Source organism: Scyliorhinus torazame, chromosome 7, assembly GCF_047496885.1.
Source record: "Scyliorhinus torazame isolate Kashiwa2021f chromosome 7, sScyTor2.1, whole genome shotgun sequence".
NCBI lineage: Eukaryota > Metazoa > Chordata > Chondrichthyes > Carcharhiniformes > Scyliorhinidae > Scyliorhinus > Scyliorhinus torazame.
Window position 1 is genome coordinate 262831408 of NC_092713.1, and position 19725 is coordinate 262851132.

At 49.1% G+C, this 19725-nt stretch overlaps 1 protein-coding gene across 1 annotated transcript in view; it reads right to left on the bottom strand.

The window, feature by feature from the left end:
- The window catches only part of tgfbi (transforming growth factor, beta-induced), a 105248-nt gene that overhangs the window by 33131 nt on the left and 52392 nt on the right, over positions 1-19725 (bottom strand). The window contains exons 4-8 of the mRNA XM_072512368.1: positions 16572-16729; positions 14545-14709; positions 14270-14416; positions 11438-11579; positions 1102-1314 (exon numbers count right to left, since the gene is read on the bottom strand). Coding sequence (XP_072368469.1) covers positions 1102-1314; positions 11438-11579; positions 14270-14416; positions 14545-14709; positions 16572-16729 — 825 coding nt within the window. The remainder of the gene's footprint in view (positions 1-1101; positions 1315-11437; positions 11580-14269; positions 14417-14544; positions 14710-16571; positions 16730-19725) is intronic.

A 19725-nucleotide genomic window follows, 5' to 3' on the forward strand; every position in this document is an offset into this window, starting at 1 on the left:
GGTGGATTGGCCATACTAAATTGCCCCTTTGTGCCCAAAAGATTAGGTGGGGTTACTGGGATAGGGTGGAGATGTGGGCCTAATTAGGGTGCTCTTTCCAAGGGCCAGTGCAGACTCGATGGGCCAAATGGCCACCTTCTGCACTGTAGGGATTCTTTGACCTATGACTTATACCTCTCAATTAGATCATTTTGAGGGCCTCATTATTTATCTGCCCAGAGTTGCCCAACCTGCACCAAGCCCTCACTACTTCCAGGGTCGCCCATCCCGACTCCTATTCTAACACATCGCCCCACACACTTCCTCCACCCCCAACCTGAAAATTGGAAGTTTGGGCAGACAGTTTTTAGATGTTGGGTTCGCTGAGCCGGGAATTCTCTGGTCACTCCTCACCTGACCCAGCAGCGAGAATCTGAGCCCAAGTGTGATAGTATATAAATTCCTGATGTGCACTCTTAGTAACATAAAGTTACTGCAAAAGCAATTAAAGTGTTAGTGCCAAAAATGTATCCTATCAGGATCAAATATAAAGTATGATACTCTCCTTTTATAAATTCTTAGTTGGGACTCATTTAAATCATTATATCCAATTTTGGTCCCTTAAGTGGGGTAAAAGCTCTCTAAGAAGTTCAAATGAGGGTCACCAGAATGATAAATAGTTTAAAGGCCCTTAACTGAAATACTGGGCTCAGTAAGGTGAGACTTTCAGAAGTTCATATAGACGTCACAGCAGAGAAACAAGCCATTTTTTAAAAATCATTATTTCATGGGCTGTGAGCAACTCTGGGAAGACCAGCATTCATTGTCCATGCCCAAGTGTCCTTGAGAAGGTGGCGGTGAATGGTTTTCCTGAACCGAAATTGCATTGAACTGAATTGAAGTAAAATTGTTTCAATAATGAGAAGAACAGAAATTATATTCATTCATACAAATTTAAGAAACTCAAATGTTGGTGAATTTCCATAATCCGCAAAGGTTTCAGTTCGACCAATAACTGTACATAGATTTGTTACGGTGAGATCATCTTTATCCTTATGGCAATTTCCTGCGATATTGAATCTTAATGAGGCAAAACAATGATATCACAAGAGTGCTGCTTACCAGAATCAGGGATTAGTAGTTCATCAATTGTATGAATGACCCCGTTCGTTGTGAGTAGGTCCTTGTTGGTAATGATTTTCTTGCCATTGATTGTGTGGCTGTTACCGTCACAGCCGACCTCCAATGATGAGCCCTCCAAGGTCTCCATGGGTGCGCCTGAGATGATGGCTTCTGCACATTGTATTTTGTTCAAAATATGGTAATTCAGAAGAGCTGTGGAAACATTGCAGAAGCAGAATTTTCACTCATTTATTGCTGTTAATTTATTTTTCTAATTCATTGATGAGATGTGTAGGCATCGCTGGCTGGACCAGCATTTGCTGCTCATCCTTAATTGTCCTTGAACCATTCCAGAGGGCATTTAGGAGTCAGCCACATTGTTGTGGACCTGGAGTCACATGTCGGCCAGACCAGGTAAGGACTGCAGATTTCCTCCCCTAAAGGGCATTAATGAATGAGTTGGGTTTTATTGATAAGCGCAGTGGTTAGCACAGTTGCTTCACAGCTCCAGGGTCCCAGGTTTGATTCCCGGCTTGGGTCACTGTCTGCGCGGAGTCTGCACGTTCTCCCCGTGTCTGGGTGGGTTTCCTCCGGTGCTCCGGTTTCCTCCCACAGTCCAAAGATGTGCAGTTAGGTGGATTGGCCATGATAAATTGCCCTTAGTATCCAAAAAAATGTGAAGTGGGGGTTACTGGGTTACGGGGATAGGGTAGAGACGTGGGCCTGAGTCGGGTGCTCTTTGTAAGGGCCGGTACAGACCCGATGGGCCGAATGGGCTCCTTCTGCATTGTAAATTCAAAAAAAGAAAAACAAAAATTGTTTCATGGTCATTAGATTTTTAATACCAGATTTTTATTGAATTCATATTTCACCATCTGCCATGGTGAGATTTGAACCTGGGTCCCCAAAATATTACGCTGGGTCTCTGGTACAAATATTCCTTTTTTAATTACTGTATGATTTCTGCAATATATACAGTACAATTCAGTAAAATAAGTATATAGAAGAAACTAAGATAATAATTGCAGCGCTCTTGCTTCTGAGTCAGAAAGCTGTTGATACAAGATCGACTCCAGGACTTGAATATATTTGAGGCTGCCTTTTGTAAGGGCCACAAAGAATCCAGCACGAGTTTTAAGGACACAAAGTAATAACATTTATTTACTATAACATATATACATAACAGTAGCAGTAACTTCCCTTGCTACAGACTCCTTCCTGCCGGTACCTGAACTGGCCAGCTTATTTATACTAGGAGTTTACTAGTGGTTTCTCCGCCCACCTCATTGGGGAAGCTCATACTCCCACAGGATTGTGGGATAGTCATTAGTCCCCAGCCAATGGTAAGTAGGCAGGTTATAACATCCCTCCCCCCCCAAAGTCCAAGGAATCCACCGAAGACCCTGGCGAAGGAGGGCGTCGGACTCGTTTTGCCGCAGGCCGGACACCATTTGCACGCGGCGCTGGATCAGGCGGCGTGTAACGAGACGGAGACCGGCGCTTCCGTGATGAACGGCGCGGTTGTACATCCACGGCCCGTGGACCCGAGGATTCCCCCTCTGATGCATCCTGTGTCTCCATCTCGGAGTCAGAGTCTGCTGCCTCCGTCATGTCAGCGTCTCTATCTCCATTCGGTCCCGTAACGACCTGCGCAGGCTTAGAGTGAGGCACCAGTGGAAGATTGTGAGGACTACCTTCCCTTGTCTCTGGTCTCTGCGGCTGTTGAAATGAGCTCCGGGGGCGGGGAATCTTTTGAGGGGATGGTCTTCTGGACCGAACGTGGTCTACATGTTTTCGCTGGAGACGACCCTGGGCTTGCACTTGGTAAGATATAGGGCCCGTTTGGCGAAAGATTACACCAGGAACCCATTGAGCAAAATTCCGAACGAACACTGGGTCACCGGGCGCAAACTGCCGAATCGGCCGATGCCGAGAAAATCCCTGTCCCTGCCGTTCTTGTGTGCGGCGTACTTTTGCGCCAATGTCCAGGAAAACCATACTAAGGCGGGTGCGAAGTCTCCGGCCCATTAGGAGTTCTGCGGGAGCTAACCCAGTCACTGCATGGGGGGTGGTCCTGTACGTAAACAAAAAGTGAGCCAGTCTCGTGTCCATTGATCCGGAAGACTGCTTCTTTAGGCCTCTTTTGAATGTCTGCACTGCGCGCTCTGCCAACCCATTTGAAGCCGGGTGGTAAGGGCCAGTGCGGATATGGCGGATGCCGTTCATCTTCGTGAACCTCGCAAACTCCTCACTCGTGAATGGAGTGCCGTTATCCGTGACCAGCACCTCGGGGAGGCCATGCGTACGAAATGATAGACGCATCTTTTCAATTGTTGCGCAGGACGTTGTCCCCTGCATCTTATGCACCTCTAGCCATTTGGACTGGGCGTCAATTAGTAGAAGGAACATGGATCCATGAAAAGGGCCTGCGAAATCTGCATGCAAGCGTGCCCAAGGCTGCCCTGGCCATTCCCAGTGATGTAGGGGCGCGGCCGGCGGAAGCTTCTGATGCTCCTGGCAAATGGAGCAGTTTTAGGCCACCTCCTCAATGTCGGTGTCGAGGCCTGGCCACCAGACATAACTCCGGGCCAACATTTTCATTTTGGTCACGCCTGGATGCCCATTGTGCAAGTCTGATAATATCAGCTCCTGGCCTTTTTCCGGGACAATCACACGCGTCCCCCACAAGAGGATGCCGTCTTCCACGCTGAATTCTGACAGCTTGGAGGAAAATGCCCGCAACTCGCCTGGGAGCTGTCTATGCTGCCCACCATACAGGTCTATGTGCCGAACCTTTGACAGGACTGGCTCCGTCTGGGTCCACTCACGGATCTGTGATGCAGTGACAGGCAAGGTGTCCATAAAATTTAGGGTTGCAACCACCTCACCGGTCGTGGGGGTCGACATGGGGCCGGTCAATAAAGGCAATCGGCTCAGTGCGTCGGCATTTGCTATCTGCGTACCTGGTTTGTGCTCCAGAGAATACTTGTATGCAGCAAGCAACAAAGCCCAGCGCTGGATCCGTGCAGAAGCAATGGGCGGTATTTGCTTATCCTCTCTGAAAAGTCCCAGCAGGGGCTTATGATCAGTCACGATAGTGAAATGGCGGCCGTATACGTACTGGTGGAAACGTTTCACCGCAAAAACCACTGCCAGGCCCTCCTTCTCGATCTGCGCGTACTTTTTCTCCGCTGCAGTCAATGTGCGGGAGGCGAAAGCTATCGGTCGTTCGGCCCCGTTCTCCATCTTGTGGGACAGGACGGCCCCAATACCATACGGGGATGCATCACATGTGATGAGCAAAGGCTTTCCAGGATCATAGTGGGTTAGTAACCCAGACAACGACAATTGTTGCTTTACCGCCGGAAAGCGGTTTCTTGCAGCTGACCCCAAACCCAGGTGTGATTTTTCTTTAGCAGAAGGTGCAAAGGGGCCAGCGTAGTTGCCAGATTGGGGAGGAACTTCCCGTAATAGTTTACGAGACCGAGAAAAGAACGAAGATGCGAAGTGTCAGTCAGGGTGGGGGCATGTTGAATTGCACGCACGTTCTCTGCGACGGGGTGCAGACCTTCGCGGTCCACCCGATAACCTAGGTAGACTACTTCCTTTGCCTGAAATACGCACTTTGTGCGACGTAAACGGACTCCAGCCTCCGAATGGCGTCTAAGGACAGCCTCCAGATTTTCCAAATGTTCCTGCTCCGACGTCCCTGTAATCAAAACGTCATCTAGGTAGACAGCCACACGTGGTAAACCTCTCAAAATGCCCTCCATAACACGTTGAAAAATTGCACAGGCAGAGGATACTCCAAAGGGCAACCGTGTATATTCATACAGGCCCCTGTGTGTATTAATCGTTACATATGGTCGGGAGGCAGGGTCCAGCTCCAACTGCAGGTAGGCGTGACTCATATCTAATTTTGTGAACGAGAGTCCACCTGCAAGTTTCGCGCAGAGATCCTTTATGCGAGGCATTGGATATCGGTCGAGTCGGGAAACCGTATTCACTGTAAGTTTATAGTCGCCACACAAGCGAACTGTGGCATCTGGCTTCATTACAGGTACAATTGGTGCTGCCCAGTCAGCAAAACGGACGGGCCTGATAATACCCAAACTCTCCAAACGAGTGAGCTCCCCTTCTACCTTCTCGAGCAAGGCGTAAGGCACTGGGCGCGCTCGGAAATAGCGCGGCGTGGCTCCTGGTTCAACTTGGATACGGGCTACGGCCCCTTTTATTTTCCCCAAACCAGGCTGGAATACATCTGGGTATCGTCCTAGCACCTTAGTCAACCCTCCAGAAACTGTTTGGAGGATGTGCTGCCATTGCAACCGCAAATGGTGCAACCAGTCCCGACCCAACAGGCTGGGCCCATGGCCGCGCACCACAATAAGTGGGAAACGCCCCTCCTGGTGTCCATAGACAACAGGGGTCATTGTAGTTCCAGCAATGCCCAGTGGTTCCCCCGTGTAGGTGGCCAACCTGGCCTGTGAGTCGGTTAATGTAAGGGTCTGTATACCCTGCTTGATGCGGTCGAATGTCCTCTGGGCGATCACGGAGACCCCTGCACCAGTATCCAACTCCATCTCAAGCGGGTGGCCATTGACCCATACTGTCACCTTAATGGGGGCCACACGGAGAGCTGCCACACAATGCAACTGCAGGCAGTCATCCTCCGTCTCCACGTCCTCAGGCGTAGTCGCCGCAGGTTCATCCACATGGAAGGTATGGCCTCTGGGCTGGTCCCAGTTACGGCCCCTGGGCTGGTCCCAGTTTCGGTCGGAACGACGGCGCCTCTGGCGCCCCCAGGACCGCCGTCCGCGACGGGGTCGGCGCCTACAAGTCTGACACGGACATGGCTCCTCATCCATTTGCTCTGGAGAAGGCTCCCTTCGGGGAGGAATGTCCGACGGCCACTGGCGTCGGTCCGGACGTTGCCTCACCCAAGGTACCGCAGGAGTGTGGGGGGACGTTTTCGGACGGAAGGGGTTGCGCCCCAAGGCATGCACTTCCATTCCCTGTAGCTCCTGTACTCCTCGCTCTGCGCTCTCTCGGGACAATACTATTTGAATGGCCTGTTGAAAAGTCAATGTTGGCTCAGCTAACAACTTTCTCTGGGTGGCCGCATTGTTAATACCGCAAACCAAACCGTCGCGTAACATTTCTGACAAGGTCTCACCATAGTCACAGTACTCCGCAATCCTGCGTAGCCTGGATAGAAAGTCGGCAAGGGATTCTCCAGGGGTCCTCTCAGCGGTGTTAAACCGGTAACGTTGGACTATCGTGGGCGGGGTTGGGTTAAAATGTTGCCCCACTATATTCACAAGTGCATCAAACGTTTTGGTGTCCGGCGCAGCTGGGTACGTAAGGCTCCTAATCACCCCAAATGTATGCGGCCCGCAGGCGGTGAGCAATATGACCACCTGGCGCTCGTTTTCAGTGATATTGTTTGCCCGGAAATAGTAACGCATCCGTTGTGTGTACTGGTTCCAGCTTTCCAGCGCAGCATCAAAAACATCCAAAAGTCCGTACAGAGGCATGGTAGAATAGAAAACAACTTCCAACCTGTATCCAACAAAAATCCAGGGAGGTGGCTTCAGCAGTGTAGACAGCTATTCACTTTTACCTTCGTCGCCAGTTTTGTAAGGGCCACGAAGAATCCAGCACGAGTTTTAAGGATACAAAGTAATAACGTTTATTTACTATAACATATATACATAACAGTAGCAGTAACTTCCCTTGCTACATACTCCTTCCTGCCGGTTCCTGAACTGGCCAGCTTATTTATATTAGGAGTTTACTCGTGGTTTCTCCGCCCCCCTCACTGGGGAAGCTCATACTCCCACAGGATTGTGGGATTGTCATTAGTCCCCAGCCAATGGTAAGTAGGCAGGTTATAACACTACCATTTCAATTCAATTTTGAGGGAGTGCTACATTACTGATTGCAATGGTCCCTCCAGGTAAAAGTACTAATTAAGAGCGCGATTTAACAGAGTCCCGTTTTGGCACGCACAGCGAGGTGTTTCTCGGTGCCTGCAGCACAGAGATAGACACAGCTATCTAACGGGACTCTGATGTTTTTTTGGCCTCGGTCAGGAACACCCCTCTGAGGCCACACTTATCTCACTTCCTGCACTGACGAGCTCAGCGAGATTTAACGATTTTTCTTGAACCGCTGCAGTGATTGCAGTGTAGGTACACCCACTGTACTATTAGGGAGGGAGTTCCAGAATTTTAACCCAAGGACAGTGTGGTGAATGTATTCTGATAGCCATTCACCACTGTATTGCATTGTACTATGTTATTGCCCTTGTAGGCTCCACCTATGGACCATTGTATTGTATTACACCACTTTGTATCATGTTGGTGCCCTTGTGGGCGGGGGAGGTACATAGAGCTGCTGCCCTGCAGGCGGCTCTCAGTGCAGAGCAGTCGCAGGCAGGCACAGTTCTAGCTGATTAAAGCCACTGTTCACTTCAACTCTTCATCTCGAGTGAATTGATGGTCGCATCAGACAGTGAAGGAATAGTGATATATTTCCAAGTCAGGATGGTGAGTGACTTGGAGGGGAACCTCCAGGTGCGGGGGTTCCCATGTATCTGCTGTTCGTGTCCTTCTAGATGGTAGTGGTCATGGGTTTGGACGGTGCTCCCTGTGGAGCCTTGGTGAGTCCATGCAGTGCATCTTATTTTATAAATTTAGAGTACCCAATTCATTTTTTCCAATTAAGGGGCAGTTTATCAAGGCCAATCCACCTACCCATACTTCTTTTGGGTTGTGGGGGCGAAGCCCACGCAAACACGGGGAGAATGTGCAAACTCCACACGGACTGTGACCCAGAGCTGGGATCGAACCTGGGACCTCGGCGCCATGAAGCGCCGTGAATGTTTGTGGAAGGGGTGCCAATCAAGCAGGCTGCGTTGTCATGGATGGTGTCGAACTTCTTGTGTGTTGTTGGAGCTGCACTCATCTAGGCAAGTGGGGAGTATCCCATCACACTCCTGACGCGTGCCTTGTAGGTGGTGGACAGGCTTTGGGGAGTCAGGAGGTGAGAAATTGCCACAGGATTCTTAGCCTCTGATCTGCTCTTGTATGCACAGCATTTATATGGCAAGCCCATTCAGTTTCTGGTCAATGGTAACCCTCAGGATGTTGAGAGTGGGGGATTCAGTGATGGTAATGCCATTGAATGTCACGGGGAGATGGTTTGATTCTCTCTTATTGGAGATGGTCACTGCCTGGCACTTCGGTGGCGTGATGTTACTTGCCACTTTTGAGCCCAAGCCTGGATATTGTCCAGGTCTTGCTGCATTCAGACATCGACTGCTTTAGTGTCTGAGGAGTCGCGAATGGTGCAGAATATTTTGCAATCATCAGTGAACAGCCACACATTGGACCTTAAAAAGAACAAAGGACAATACAGCACAGGAACAGGCCCTTTGGCCTTCCAAGCCTGGGCCGACCATGGTACCTGCCTAAACTAAAACCGTCTGCACTGAGAGTCTGTATCCTTCCATTCCTACCCTATTCATATATTTGTCTAGACGTCCCTTAAATGCCGCTATTGTACCTGCGCCCGCCACCTCCCCAGGTTGCGCGCTCCATATATTTACCACTCTTCTGTGTAAAAAACTTGCCACGCACATCTGTTCTAAATTTTTTCCCATGCACTTTAAACCTATGTCCCCTAGTACTTGACTCTCCTACCCTGGGAAAGAGCATCTGACTATCCATTCTGCCCATGCCACTCATAATCTTGTAGGCCTCAATCAGGTCGCCTCTCAACCTCCATTGTTCCAGTGAGAACAGACCAGGTTTATCTAACCTCTCCTCATAGCTAATGCCCTCCATACCAGGCAACATCCTAGTAAACTGCTTTTGTACCCTCTCTAAAGCATCCACATCCTTCTGGTAGTGTGGCAACCAGAATTGTACACAATATTCCAAATAAGGCCAAACTAAGGTCCTGTACAGCTGCAATATGACTTGCCAATTTTTATATTCAATGTCCAGCCGATAAAGGCCAGCATTCTTGACCACCTTATCCACATGCCACTTTCAGTGATCGGTGGACATTCACGCCCAGATCTCTGCCTGTCAGTACTCGCTAGAGTTCAACCATTTATTGTGTAATTCCTACATGCATTGGACCTTCCCAAGTGCATTACCTCACACTTGTCCGGATTAAACCCCATCTGCTATTTTTCCACCCAAGACTCCAACCAGTTTATATCCTGCTGTATCCGCTGACAATCCTCTTCACTATCCGCAACGCCACCAATTTTTGTGTCGTCTGCGAACTTACTAATTATGTTGGAAGGAAGGTCATTGATCTAGCAGCTGAAGATGGTAGGGTCTAGGACACTACCCTGAGGAACTCCTGCAGTGATGTCCCGGGACTGAGATGGCTGACCTCCAACCACCACAACTATCTTCCTTTATGCTAGATATGAGTTCAACCAGCGGAGAGTTTTCCCCCTGATTCCAGTTTTGCTAGGGCTCCTTGATGCCATACTGATCAAATGCTGCCTTGATGTTAAAGGCAGTGACTCTCACCTCATCTCACCTCTGGAGTTCTGATCTATTGTCCATATTTGAACCAAGGCTGTAATGTGTTTGGGAGCTGAATAACCCTGATGGAACCCAAACTGAGCATCAATAAGCACGTTATTGCTAAGTGCCGCTTGATAGCACTTTTGATGACCCCTTCCATCACTTTACTGATGGCTGCGAGAAGACTGATAGGGCAGTAATTGGCTAGGTTGGATGTGTCTTGCTTTTTGTGCACAGGGCATACCTGGACAAGTTTCCACATTGCTGGGTACTGCCAGTGTTGTATGGTAAAAATCACCATAGTCCCAGATGACCATAGGCTGCATTCCCATTTGAGGGGGAGAGTTGACTGGTGGTCATTTAACCTGAGGATCACCACACCTCAGGTGAGGCGCAAGGTTTAGAAGACGAGCCTTCCTGAATAACCTCAGCTGATATGGGAATTGAACCCACGCTGCTGGCTGCATCACAAACCAGCTGTCTAGCCAAGTGAGCTGAACCGGCCCCCGGCCAGTGTTGTAGCTGAACTGGAACAGCTTGGCTAGATGTGTGACAAGTTCTGGAGCACAAGTCGTCAGTACTATTGTCAGAATATTGTCAGGGCCCATAGCCTTTGCAGTATCCAGTGCCTTCAGCCTTTTCTTGATATCACATGGGGTGAATCGAATTGGCTGAAGACTGGAATCCGTAATGCTGGGGGCCTCTGGAGGAGACCGAGATGGATCATCCACTCGGCACTATGTTAAACTTATATGAATTTTTTAAGAGTACTATGAACAGTAAGTGTTTCCGTCTGCTTAAAAGTTGAAAGAGACACTGGAGAAGGTGAGAAAAGATTTACTAGAATGCTGGCAACGTAACTGAGAGACGATACTTGTCAGGAGCAATTTAACATGCTCTGGCTCTTTTTTCAAGAACGGAGAAGTTCAGAAGCTAATCTGATATGAGGGTGGCACGGTTGCACAGTGGTTAACACTGTTGCTTCGCAGCTCCAGGGTCCCAGGTTCGATTCCCGTGTGGGTCACTGTCTGTGCGGAGTCTGCACATTCTCCCTGAATCTGCGTGGTTTTCCTCCGGGTGCTCAGGTTTCCACCCACAAGTCCCGAAAGACATGCTTGTTAGGTAATTTGGACATTCTGAATTCTCCCTCTGTGTACCCAGACAGGCACCGGAGTGTGGCAACCAGGGGCTTTTCACAGTAACTTCATTGCAATGTTAATGTAAGCCTACTTACGACAATAAAGATTATTAAATCAAATTAAAAATCACTGAGATTATAAATGGCTTTGATAGAGTATATGTAGTGAAGATGTTTCCACTTTCAGAAATACTGGAACTACATAGGATTACATCGGACATAGGGCGGGATGTACCGACCAACCCACATGTGTTTTTCACGGGGGAGGCAGCCCGCCCCCGGGGTTTTCTAGTCCCGCCGTTGTCAATAAATCCAGTAAATAATCCAGAAGAGACTTTTTAAGCTTCGAGATTGGTTAGAATGAGCAATTTGCTCCCACAAGGAGTGGTTGAAGTCAGTACTTCGATGTATTTAAGAGGAAACTAGATAAATACAGGTGGGAGAAAAGAACAAAGGATTATGCTGATGGGGTGGATAAAGAAAGTTGGGAGGAGCTTGTGTGGAGCATAAACACTAGCACGGACCTGCTAGGCTGAATGGCACTTTTTCTGTCCAATAAATATGTGAGACTACTGTGAAAGCAGAATATCAGATACCTTATTGACTTGCATTAACAGCTGTATTACATTGTTAAGTTCTACCTTACATTTCAAAGCCTCTGGATCTCCTAAGATTCTGTTCAGAGTGGCAGGTGGTATCTTCTTGAATGCTTCATCAGTGGGAGCAAAGAGCGTGTACTCTCCATCTTGGCTAAGCATTTCCTCGAGACCAGCAGCAGCCACTGCAGCCTGCAACACACAGTGCATGAGTACAGGGAAGAAATCCACGTCTGAAATCTCAATATTTGCCAAAATAATTTTGGACAGTTTCAAAATTTAATAACTGTTATTTTCTTGAATTACTGGACACTTTACAATTGATTTAATAAACAGATTTTGGTGCTGTGAAGTATTGGCCACTGGAACATATGTTAGGAAATTGCAAAAGCATATCCCGCGATTTTACAGCCAAAAGATTTGCCAATAAATTGATTTGACAGTCGGGGCTTCCTAACAGCAGAACACATTTGTGAAATCAAACTTAGCATATGGAAAATTGATAGAAAAAAATGCATTAGAAAGATAACAGTTGTATGACCTTGCAATCTTCATGCCAATTTCTTCCAAAACATTGGGATGGCACTTCACATCTTACAATGATTTCTTTTGGTTCAATGATTACATGGATTCTTTTTGGGAAACAATAGATGGGAATTGAGTTTGCTTTTTGCATCAACTGGCACAGGATCCTAACCTGTCCATGGACGGGGTCAACATTAAGAATGTCATCAAAACAGAGTGGTGCCGCTCGTGTCAACTTAAGTACAGCTCCAATTCCAAAGTGGATTTTGAAATCGGAAATCTCTGGTTAATTAGGATAGTACTGAAGCAAATAGACTTGAAAGCAGAAAGAATTTCTGATATCCTGATGACTGAAAATTCAGACAAATTCATAGAAAGAATTCCATTTAAATCCCAAAATGAATCTGGGTATTTATTTTACAACAATTCCCGAGGATAAATGCTAATCTATATCCAATTGCAATGCTTTGAATCTGACAGAGAATGTATTCAACATCCTGGGGGTTGACCAGAAACGGAACTGGACTAATCACATAAATACTGTGGCTACAGGAGCAGGTCAGATGCTGGGAATCCTGCAGCGAGTAATTCACCTCCTGATTCCCCAAAGTCTGTCCACAATCTACAAGGCACAAGTCAGGAGTGTAGTTTAATATTCTCTCCTTGCCTGGGTGCGTATAACTCCAGCAACACTCAAGAAGCTTGACACCATCAGGACAAAGCAGTCTGCTTGATTGGCACCTCATCCACAAATATCCACTCCCTCCACCACCTCCACACAGCAGCAGCGATGTGTACCATCTACAAGATGCACTGCAGGAACTCAGCAAGGTTCCTCAGCACCTTTCAAACCCACGACTACTACCATCTAGAAGGACAAGGACAACAGATACCTGGGAACACCACCATCTGGAAGTTGGCCTCCAAGCCACTCACCATACTGACTTGGAAATATATTGCCTTTCCTTCACTGTTACTGGGTCAAAATCCTGGAATTCCCTCCCTAACAGCACTGTGGGTGTACCTACACCTCATGGATTGCAGCAGTTCAAGAAGGCAGCTCACCACCACTTTCTCAAGGGCAACTAGGGATGGACAATAAATTTTGGCCTAGCCCACATCCTTTGAATTAATAAAGGAGAGTGAAAATATTTTGGGTGCTCTGCCCATAGACCTTGGCTCATTATCTGCTGCTTCACCCTGGACTGTTTACTGTCATAGCCATAGCCTTCCACTCACAAGGGCAGGGTCAGGATGCAGGTGCTCAAGTCTCCCTCAGCCAGACTGGGAATTGAACCCACACTGGAGTTTTTCTGAGCCATCTAGCTAGCTGAGATGAGCAGACCCAAATTAGACAAAGTATTAGCACACAATAAAACTGTAAAAGAAAACAGAGAAAATATTCCTTGAGAACCATTTCAATTATACTAGTATGAGATAGAAATCAATGCATTTCTGTAAATTTGGAAACATAGACTGCCTTTTAAGCTATTCCTAACATATATGGCTTTCAATATCAACAATCGTGGTGATATTAATGGGTTTATTCCCTGCTCAATTCACCGTGTTTCTGGGGATTAGTAAGGCAATTGCTTTGTGCCTGACCTGACCTCATCAAATTTATAGAATCGAGTCTGCATGACTGTGAGTTTTCTCAGGATCAGGCAATCTCCCAGCAGACACATTTATCTGGAACCAATGGTGGGAAGACCAACAACTGCTGCAGGTAGAAGTGGCCGGCAGTATTGGAAGTAGCTTCCAACAATTGTCCTAAAAATAATGAGATGTCCTGTAGTCTGAGACAACCAGTGGGTTCCTGAAAAAAAGCAAGGCTGCATTACTTTTTTGGGCCTTTTCAGGTCGCTGCCTGTTGACTTCAGACATTCTGATGTGGGGACTCCAAGCACTAGGGGCTCTTCAGGCACCTTTATATTTCAATCTGCAAAACTTTGGGGGAAATGGTGGTGGGAAATCCCTGTTCCACCTCATTTACCTGCCATGACCTTCATTGACACCCAGAAGCAGACAGTGAATTCTTGGAATTCTCAGGTCAAGATAAAGTGTTACGAAGGTTATTGTCTTGTGGCATTGCCTCTCTTCCCTACGCTGATTGTCTGTAATAATTTTTCCCTAGGTGAAAAACACAGTAACATTGTATTGGCTCCATAATTAATGATGGATAAAGGAAGCATAAAAAATGGCTGTGGAACTGAACACGCAGATTAGGAAGTATTAGATACAGAATCCTAGAAATTAAAATATCAGCAAATAAACAATATCAGCAAATAAACACTTTGTACAGCATCCATAAAATAATCCTGCTATTTTAACTCAAGTGTCAATCTTTTTATACGTACTCTAAGCTGTTGAAAGTTATCATCAACATCAAGAGTGTCCTGAATGGTATTTGTAAAAGCTGTGATGACTTTGTCAATGACATGCACAACACCATTGGTTGCAAGATGGTCAGCCATCATGATTCGAGCGCAGTTGACTGTCACAATCTGTATAGATATAAACAGGCAATATTTGAACTGTTTTTTGAAAACATCTAGAATGGTGAAGAAAAAGAAAATGAACAAAAAGGGACAATATGTTTGCAGAATAGTAACAAAGAATACATTTTTCTTACGCCATTGGAATAGTGATGTATGTATATATTTAAATCTTGGTACATTGAGGGCAATGTCGCACCATGCCTCAGTTCATCTGTGAGAATGCGTCTGTCAACCATGTGGTAATGTAGGGCATTGAGCAACTCAATGTTGACATTGCTTACGAGAGCATCAATAATTTCCTGCATTTAAAGGAAAAAGGCAATTAGATCAAACTGCAAGACATAGAATCACTACAATGCAGAAGTAGGCCATTTGGCCCATTAGAATTGTGTCCATAATCGAGTCTGCATTGAACCTCTGAAAGAGCACCCTGCCTAGGCCCACTCCCCCGCCCAATCCCTGTAATCCAGTACCCCATCAAATCTTTTTCGGACACTTAAGGGGCAATTTAGCATGGCCAATCCTCCTAATCTGCACATCTTTGGACTGTGGGAGGAAACCAGAACACCCCAATGAAACCCACGCAGAAATGGTGAGAAAATGCAAACTCCACACAGACAGTCACCCGAGGCTGGAATCGAATCTAGATCCCTGGCGCTGTGAGGCAGCAGTTCGAACCCTGTGCCACCGTACCGCCCATCATTTAACCATTCAATCTATCAAAGGATTATTTTCTTCTTACATGTCATATTTCAATAAGCAAATGCTTCACATCATGCGGTGGTGAAGACGCAGTTGAGCCACAAAAAGAAAGCACCTGGCTTAATCCCATTTCAGTTAAAGTGAAAAGTGCCATATTTCACTTGGCCTCACCCTCCACAGGCTAAAAAGTGAAACAATTATTTTTGGTTTCCTACTATGACTGCTACCCCATGCGCCCAGAGTGGTAATGTACACATCAACTGGCCACATTGCTAACGTTGATGATTGATGGGGCGATTTTTTGATGGCTTTCGCCACAGTCAAAAATGGCGACACCGGCGGAAAATCCCGCAGGAGCACGGGAGCGAAAATTTTGGCAATGAGACCGCCTTCTCTGATTTTCCGGTCCCTCACCAGAGATGTAACGAGGTACCTGCCCATTTAAATTAATTTTCATGAATTAACTGATATTTAAAGGGCTTCCTTATGTTCCCCGGCCCCCAGATAAAGAACCTAAGGCCGTGAACCAGGTTGCGCCAGATCCTGCTGGCCGGGGGCATCACGCTCCATTCGATGTCCTGCGTCAAACCCATTAAAGGGCTCTTCCGCTATTCTCAGGGCGTTAGAATTGTGTCCATAATCTGTAGACTGGTACTTTAGTGCAGTGCTGAGGGAGGACTGCCTTTTGATCTGAGATGCCATCTTCTGAATCAGATATTAAATCAAGGCCCTATCTGCCCTCTCAAGTGAAAGTAGAATTAATTATCCATTCATTTTACCGCCATACTAGTCTGAAAATGCACAATCTCATCTGATCTCGGAAGCTAAGCAGACTCAGGCCTGGTTAGAACTTGGCTATGGGTGGCACAATGGTTAGCACTGTTGCTTCACAGCACCAGGGATCCAGGTTCAATTCCTGGCTTGGGTCCCTGTCTGTGTGTGGAGTCTGCATGTTCTCCCAGTGTCTGCATGGGCTTTCTCCGGGCGCTCCGGTTTCCTCCCACAAGTCCCGAAAGACGTGCTTGTTAGGTGAATTGGACATTCTGAATTCTCCCTCAGTGTACCCCAACAGGCGCCGGAGTGTGGCGACAAGGGAACTTTCACAGTAACTTCATTGCAGTGTTAATGTAAACCGACTTGTGACAATAATAAAGATTATTATTATTTCACTGCTGTTTGTGGAACTTTGCTGTGCACAAATTGACTACTGCATTTCCAACATTGCAACAAGAGTACTTCATTGGTCGTAATGTGTATTTGGGACATCCTGAGGTTATGAAAGCTATTGTATAGATCCATATTTTTATTCAATCTATTCTGCGTGTGAAAAAGGTGGGCTCTTAATTTTATGAACTCGTCTATAAATGACATACAGGTGATCAAACTGACAATCCGACCAAGTCAATCAGGATTTCATACACTTCAAAGCAAAGTGAAAAGTAAAGTTGACATTGATTACTTGAGGCAGAGAAGCCCAGGCTTCATTACTGGGAGCAAATATTGTGAAGGTTCCAGGTCCTTCGATCTCGGGTCTGAGTTTGGCACGGTCAGAATACAGCTGAGTGGTGCTGGATCCAACATTTCCCAGGGTATTGTAGATGTTGTCAATTGGTAAAGCTGTAAAAGTGGAGAAAGGACAAAAGTAACATTTCATTACATCTAATGTCAGAATGTGTTAAAAAGTACAATAATGTGATCAGTTGTATGAACAAAGTGATGGTAAGAGAGTTGTGAAGATGCAATGGAAATTAAGTTTGCTATAGTTTATCTGAATATCAAATGTATCAGATGTCAAAGGACAGAATTGCTTTTCTCTGGCATGACCCTCAATTTGACATGCATGGCCCTTGTGCGTTGTCTCCTTGTTTCCCATAGAATTCCTACAGTGCAAAAGGAGGCCATACAGCCCAACGTGCCTGCACTGCCCCTCTGAAAGAACCTACCCAGGCCCACACCTATCCCCATAACCCCGTAACCCAACCTAACCTTTGGACACTAAGAGACAATTTTGCATGGGAAATCCACTTAACCTGCACATCGTTGGACTGTGGGAGGAAACCGGAGCACCCGGAAGAAACCCATGCAGACATGGGTAGAATGTGCAAAATCTACATAGACAGTTACCCAAGGGCGAAATCAAACCCAGGTCCTTGGTGCTGTGAGACAGCAGTGCTAACCATTCTACCACCGTTCTTTGAAATTTGAAGGTCTGTAGTGTACAGAGGGTAGCGGGCGTTTCATCATTGAGTATATTCAAGTTTGAGGCAGAGTTTTGGGGCGGGATTCTCTGACCCCCCGCCTGGTGGGAGAATCGTCGGGGGTCAGCGTGAATCTTGCCCCCGCAGTCCTCCCAATTCTCCCGCCCCCCAAAAACTGACCCGGCGTGAGTCGCGCCGCCCGCCTCGGAGAATAGGGGGTCCGGCACGACTCAATGGGCGCCAGGGCCGCCCGAATTCTCCGGCCCGTGATGAGCTGAAGTCCCGCCCGTCTGTAGCCAGTCCCGCCGGCGTAAATTAGAGTAAGTCCCTTACCGGCAGGACCTGGCGGCACGGCGGGCTCTGGGGTTCTTGGGGGGGTCGCAGGGGTATCTGGCCCCGGGAGGAGCCCCCATGGTGGCCTGGCCCGCGGTCGGGGCCCACCGATCCGCGGGCGGGCCTGTGACGTGAGGGCACTCTATTGTTCCGCACCAGAGGCCGTGATCTTCCGCCATTCCCAGTGCGGAATCGATTCCTTCTGCGCATGCGCAGGGATGACACCAGCACGCGCTGGTGCTCCCGCGCATGTGCTGACTCGCGCCAGCCGGCGGAGGCCCTTTGGCGCCGGTTGGCGTGGTGCCAAGCCCCTATTCCGTCGGCCAGCGGGGCGCCAACCACTCCGGGGCGGGCCTAGCCCCTGAAGGTGCGGAGGATTCCGCACCTTTGGGGCGGCCCGACGCCGGAGCGGTTCACGCCACCCATCCCGCCGGGACCCCCCATGCCGCCGGGTACGGGAGAATCCCACCCATGGTCTCTCAGGAAATCAAAGGAAATGAGGAGTGTGCCCGGGAGGAGCAGCGGGACCTGTGAGGGTCAGCCTGTGCCGAGGAGGAGCAGCGGGACCTGTGAGGGTCAGCCTGTGCCCGGGAGGAGCAGCGGGACCTGTGAGGGTCAGCCTGTGCCCGGGAGGAGCAGCGGGACCTGTGAGGGTCAGCCTGTGCCCGGGAGGAGCAGCGGGACCTGTGAGGGTCAGCCTGTGCCCGGGAGGAGCAGCGGGACCTGTGAGGGTCAGCCTGTGTCCGAGAGGAGCATCGGGACCTGTGAGGGTCAGCCTGTGCCCGGGAGGAGCAGCGGGAACTGTGAGGGTCAGCCTGTGCCCGGGAGGAGCAGCGGGACCTGTGAGGGTCAGCCTGTGCCCGGGAGGAGCAGCGGGACCTGTGAGGGTCAGCCTGTGCCCGGGAGGAGCAGCGGGACCTGTGAGGGTCAGCCTGTGCCCGGGAGGAGCAGCGAGACCTGTGAGGGTCAGCCTGTGCCCGGGAGGAGCAGCGGGACCTGTGAGGGTCAGCCTGTGCCCGGGAGGAGCAGCGGGACCTGTGAGGGTCAGCCTGTGCCCGGGAGGAGCAGCGGGACCTGTGAGGGTCAGCCTGTGCCCGGGAGGAGCAGCGGGACCTGTGAGGGTCAGCCTGTGCCCGGGAGGAGCAGCGGGACCTGTGAGGGTCAGCCTGTGCCCGGGAGGAGCAGCGGGACCTGTGAGGGTCAGCCTGTGCCCGGGAGGAGCAGCGGGACCTGTGAGGGTCAGCCTGTGTCCGGGAGGAGCAGCGAGACATACATGGATTATTACATAGAATTTACAGTGCAGAAGGAGGCCATTCGAGTCTGCACCGGCCCTTGGAAAGAGGACCCCACTTTAGCCCACAGCTACACCCCATACCAGAAACCCAGCAACCCCTCCCAACCCCTTTGGACACTAAGGGCAATTTAGCATGGCCAATCCATCTAACCTGCACGTCTTCGGAGAAAACCGGAGCACCCGAAGGAAACCCATGCAGACACGGGGAGAACATGCAAAGTTCGCACAGGCAGTCACCCAAGCCAGGAACCAAACCTGGGACTGTGAAGTGACAGTGCTAACCACTGTGCTTCACTGCCACCCACAACCTGTGAGGAACATCCAACACCCATGAGGAGCAAGCCGGACCTGCGAGGGACAGCCTGTAACCGGGAGGAGCCACGGGACCTGTGAGGGACAGCTTGTGCCCGGGAGGTGCAGCGGGGCCTGCGAGGGACAGCCTGTACCTGGGAGGAGCAGTGGGGCCTGTGAGGGACAGCCTGTACCTGGGAGGAGCAGCGGGGCCTGCGAGGGACAGCCTGTACCTGGGAGGAGCAGTGGGGCCTGTGAGGGACAGCCTGTACCTGGGAGGAGTTGCGGGACCTGCGAGGGACAGCCAGTACCTGGGAGGAGCAGCAGGGCCTGTGAGAAACAGCCTTTGCCCGGGAGGAGCTGCGGGACCTGCGAGGGACAACCTGTACCTGGGAGGAGCAGTAGGGCCTGTGAGGGACAGCCTGTACCCGGGAGGAGGAGCCAGACCTGCGAGGGACAGTCTGTACCCGGGAGGAGCAACAGGACCTGCGAGGGAC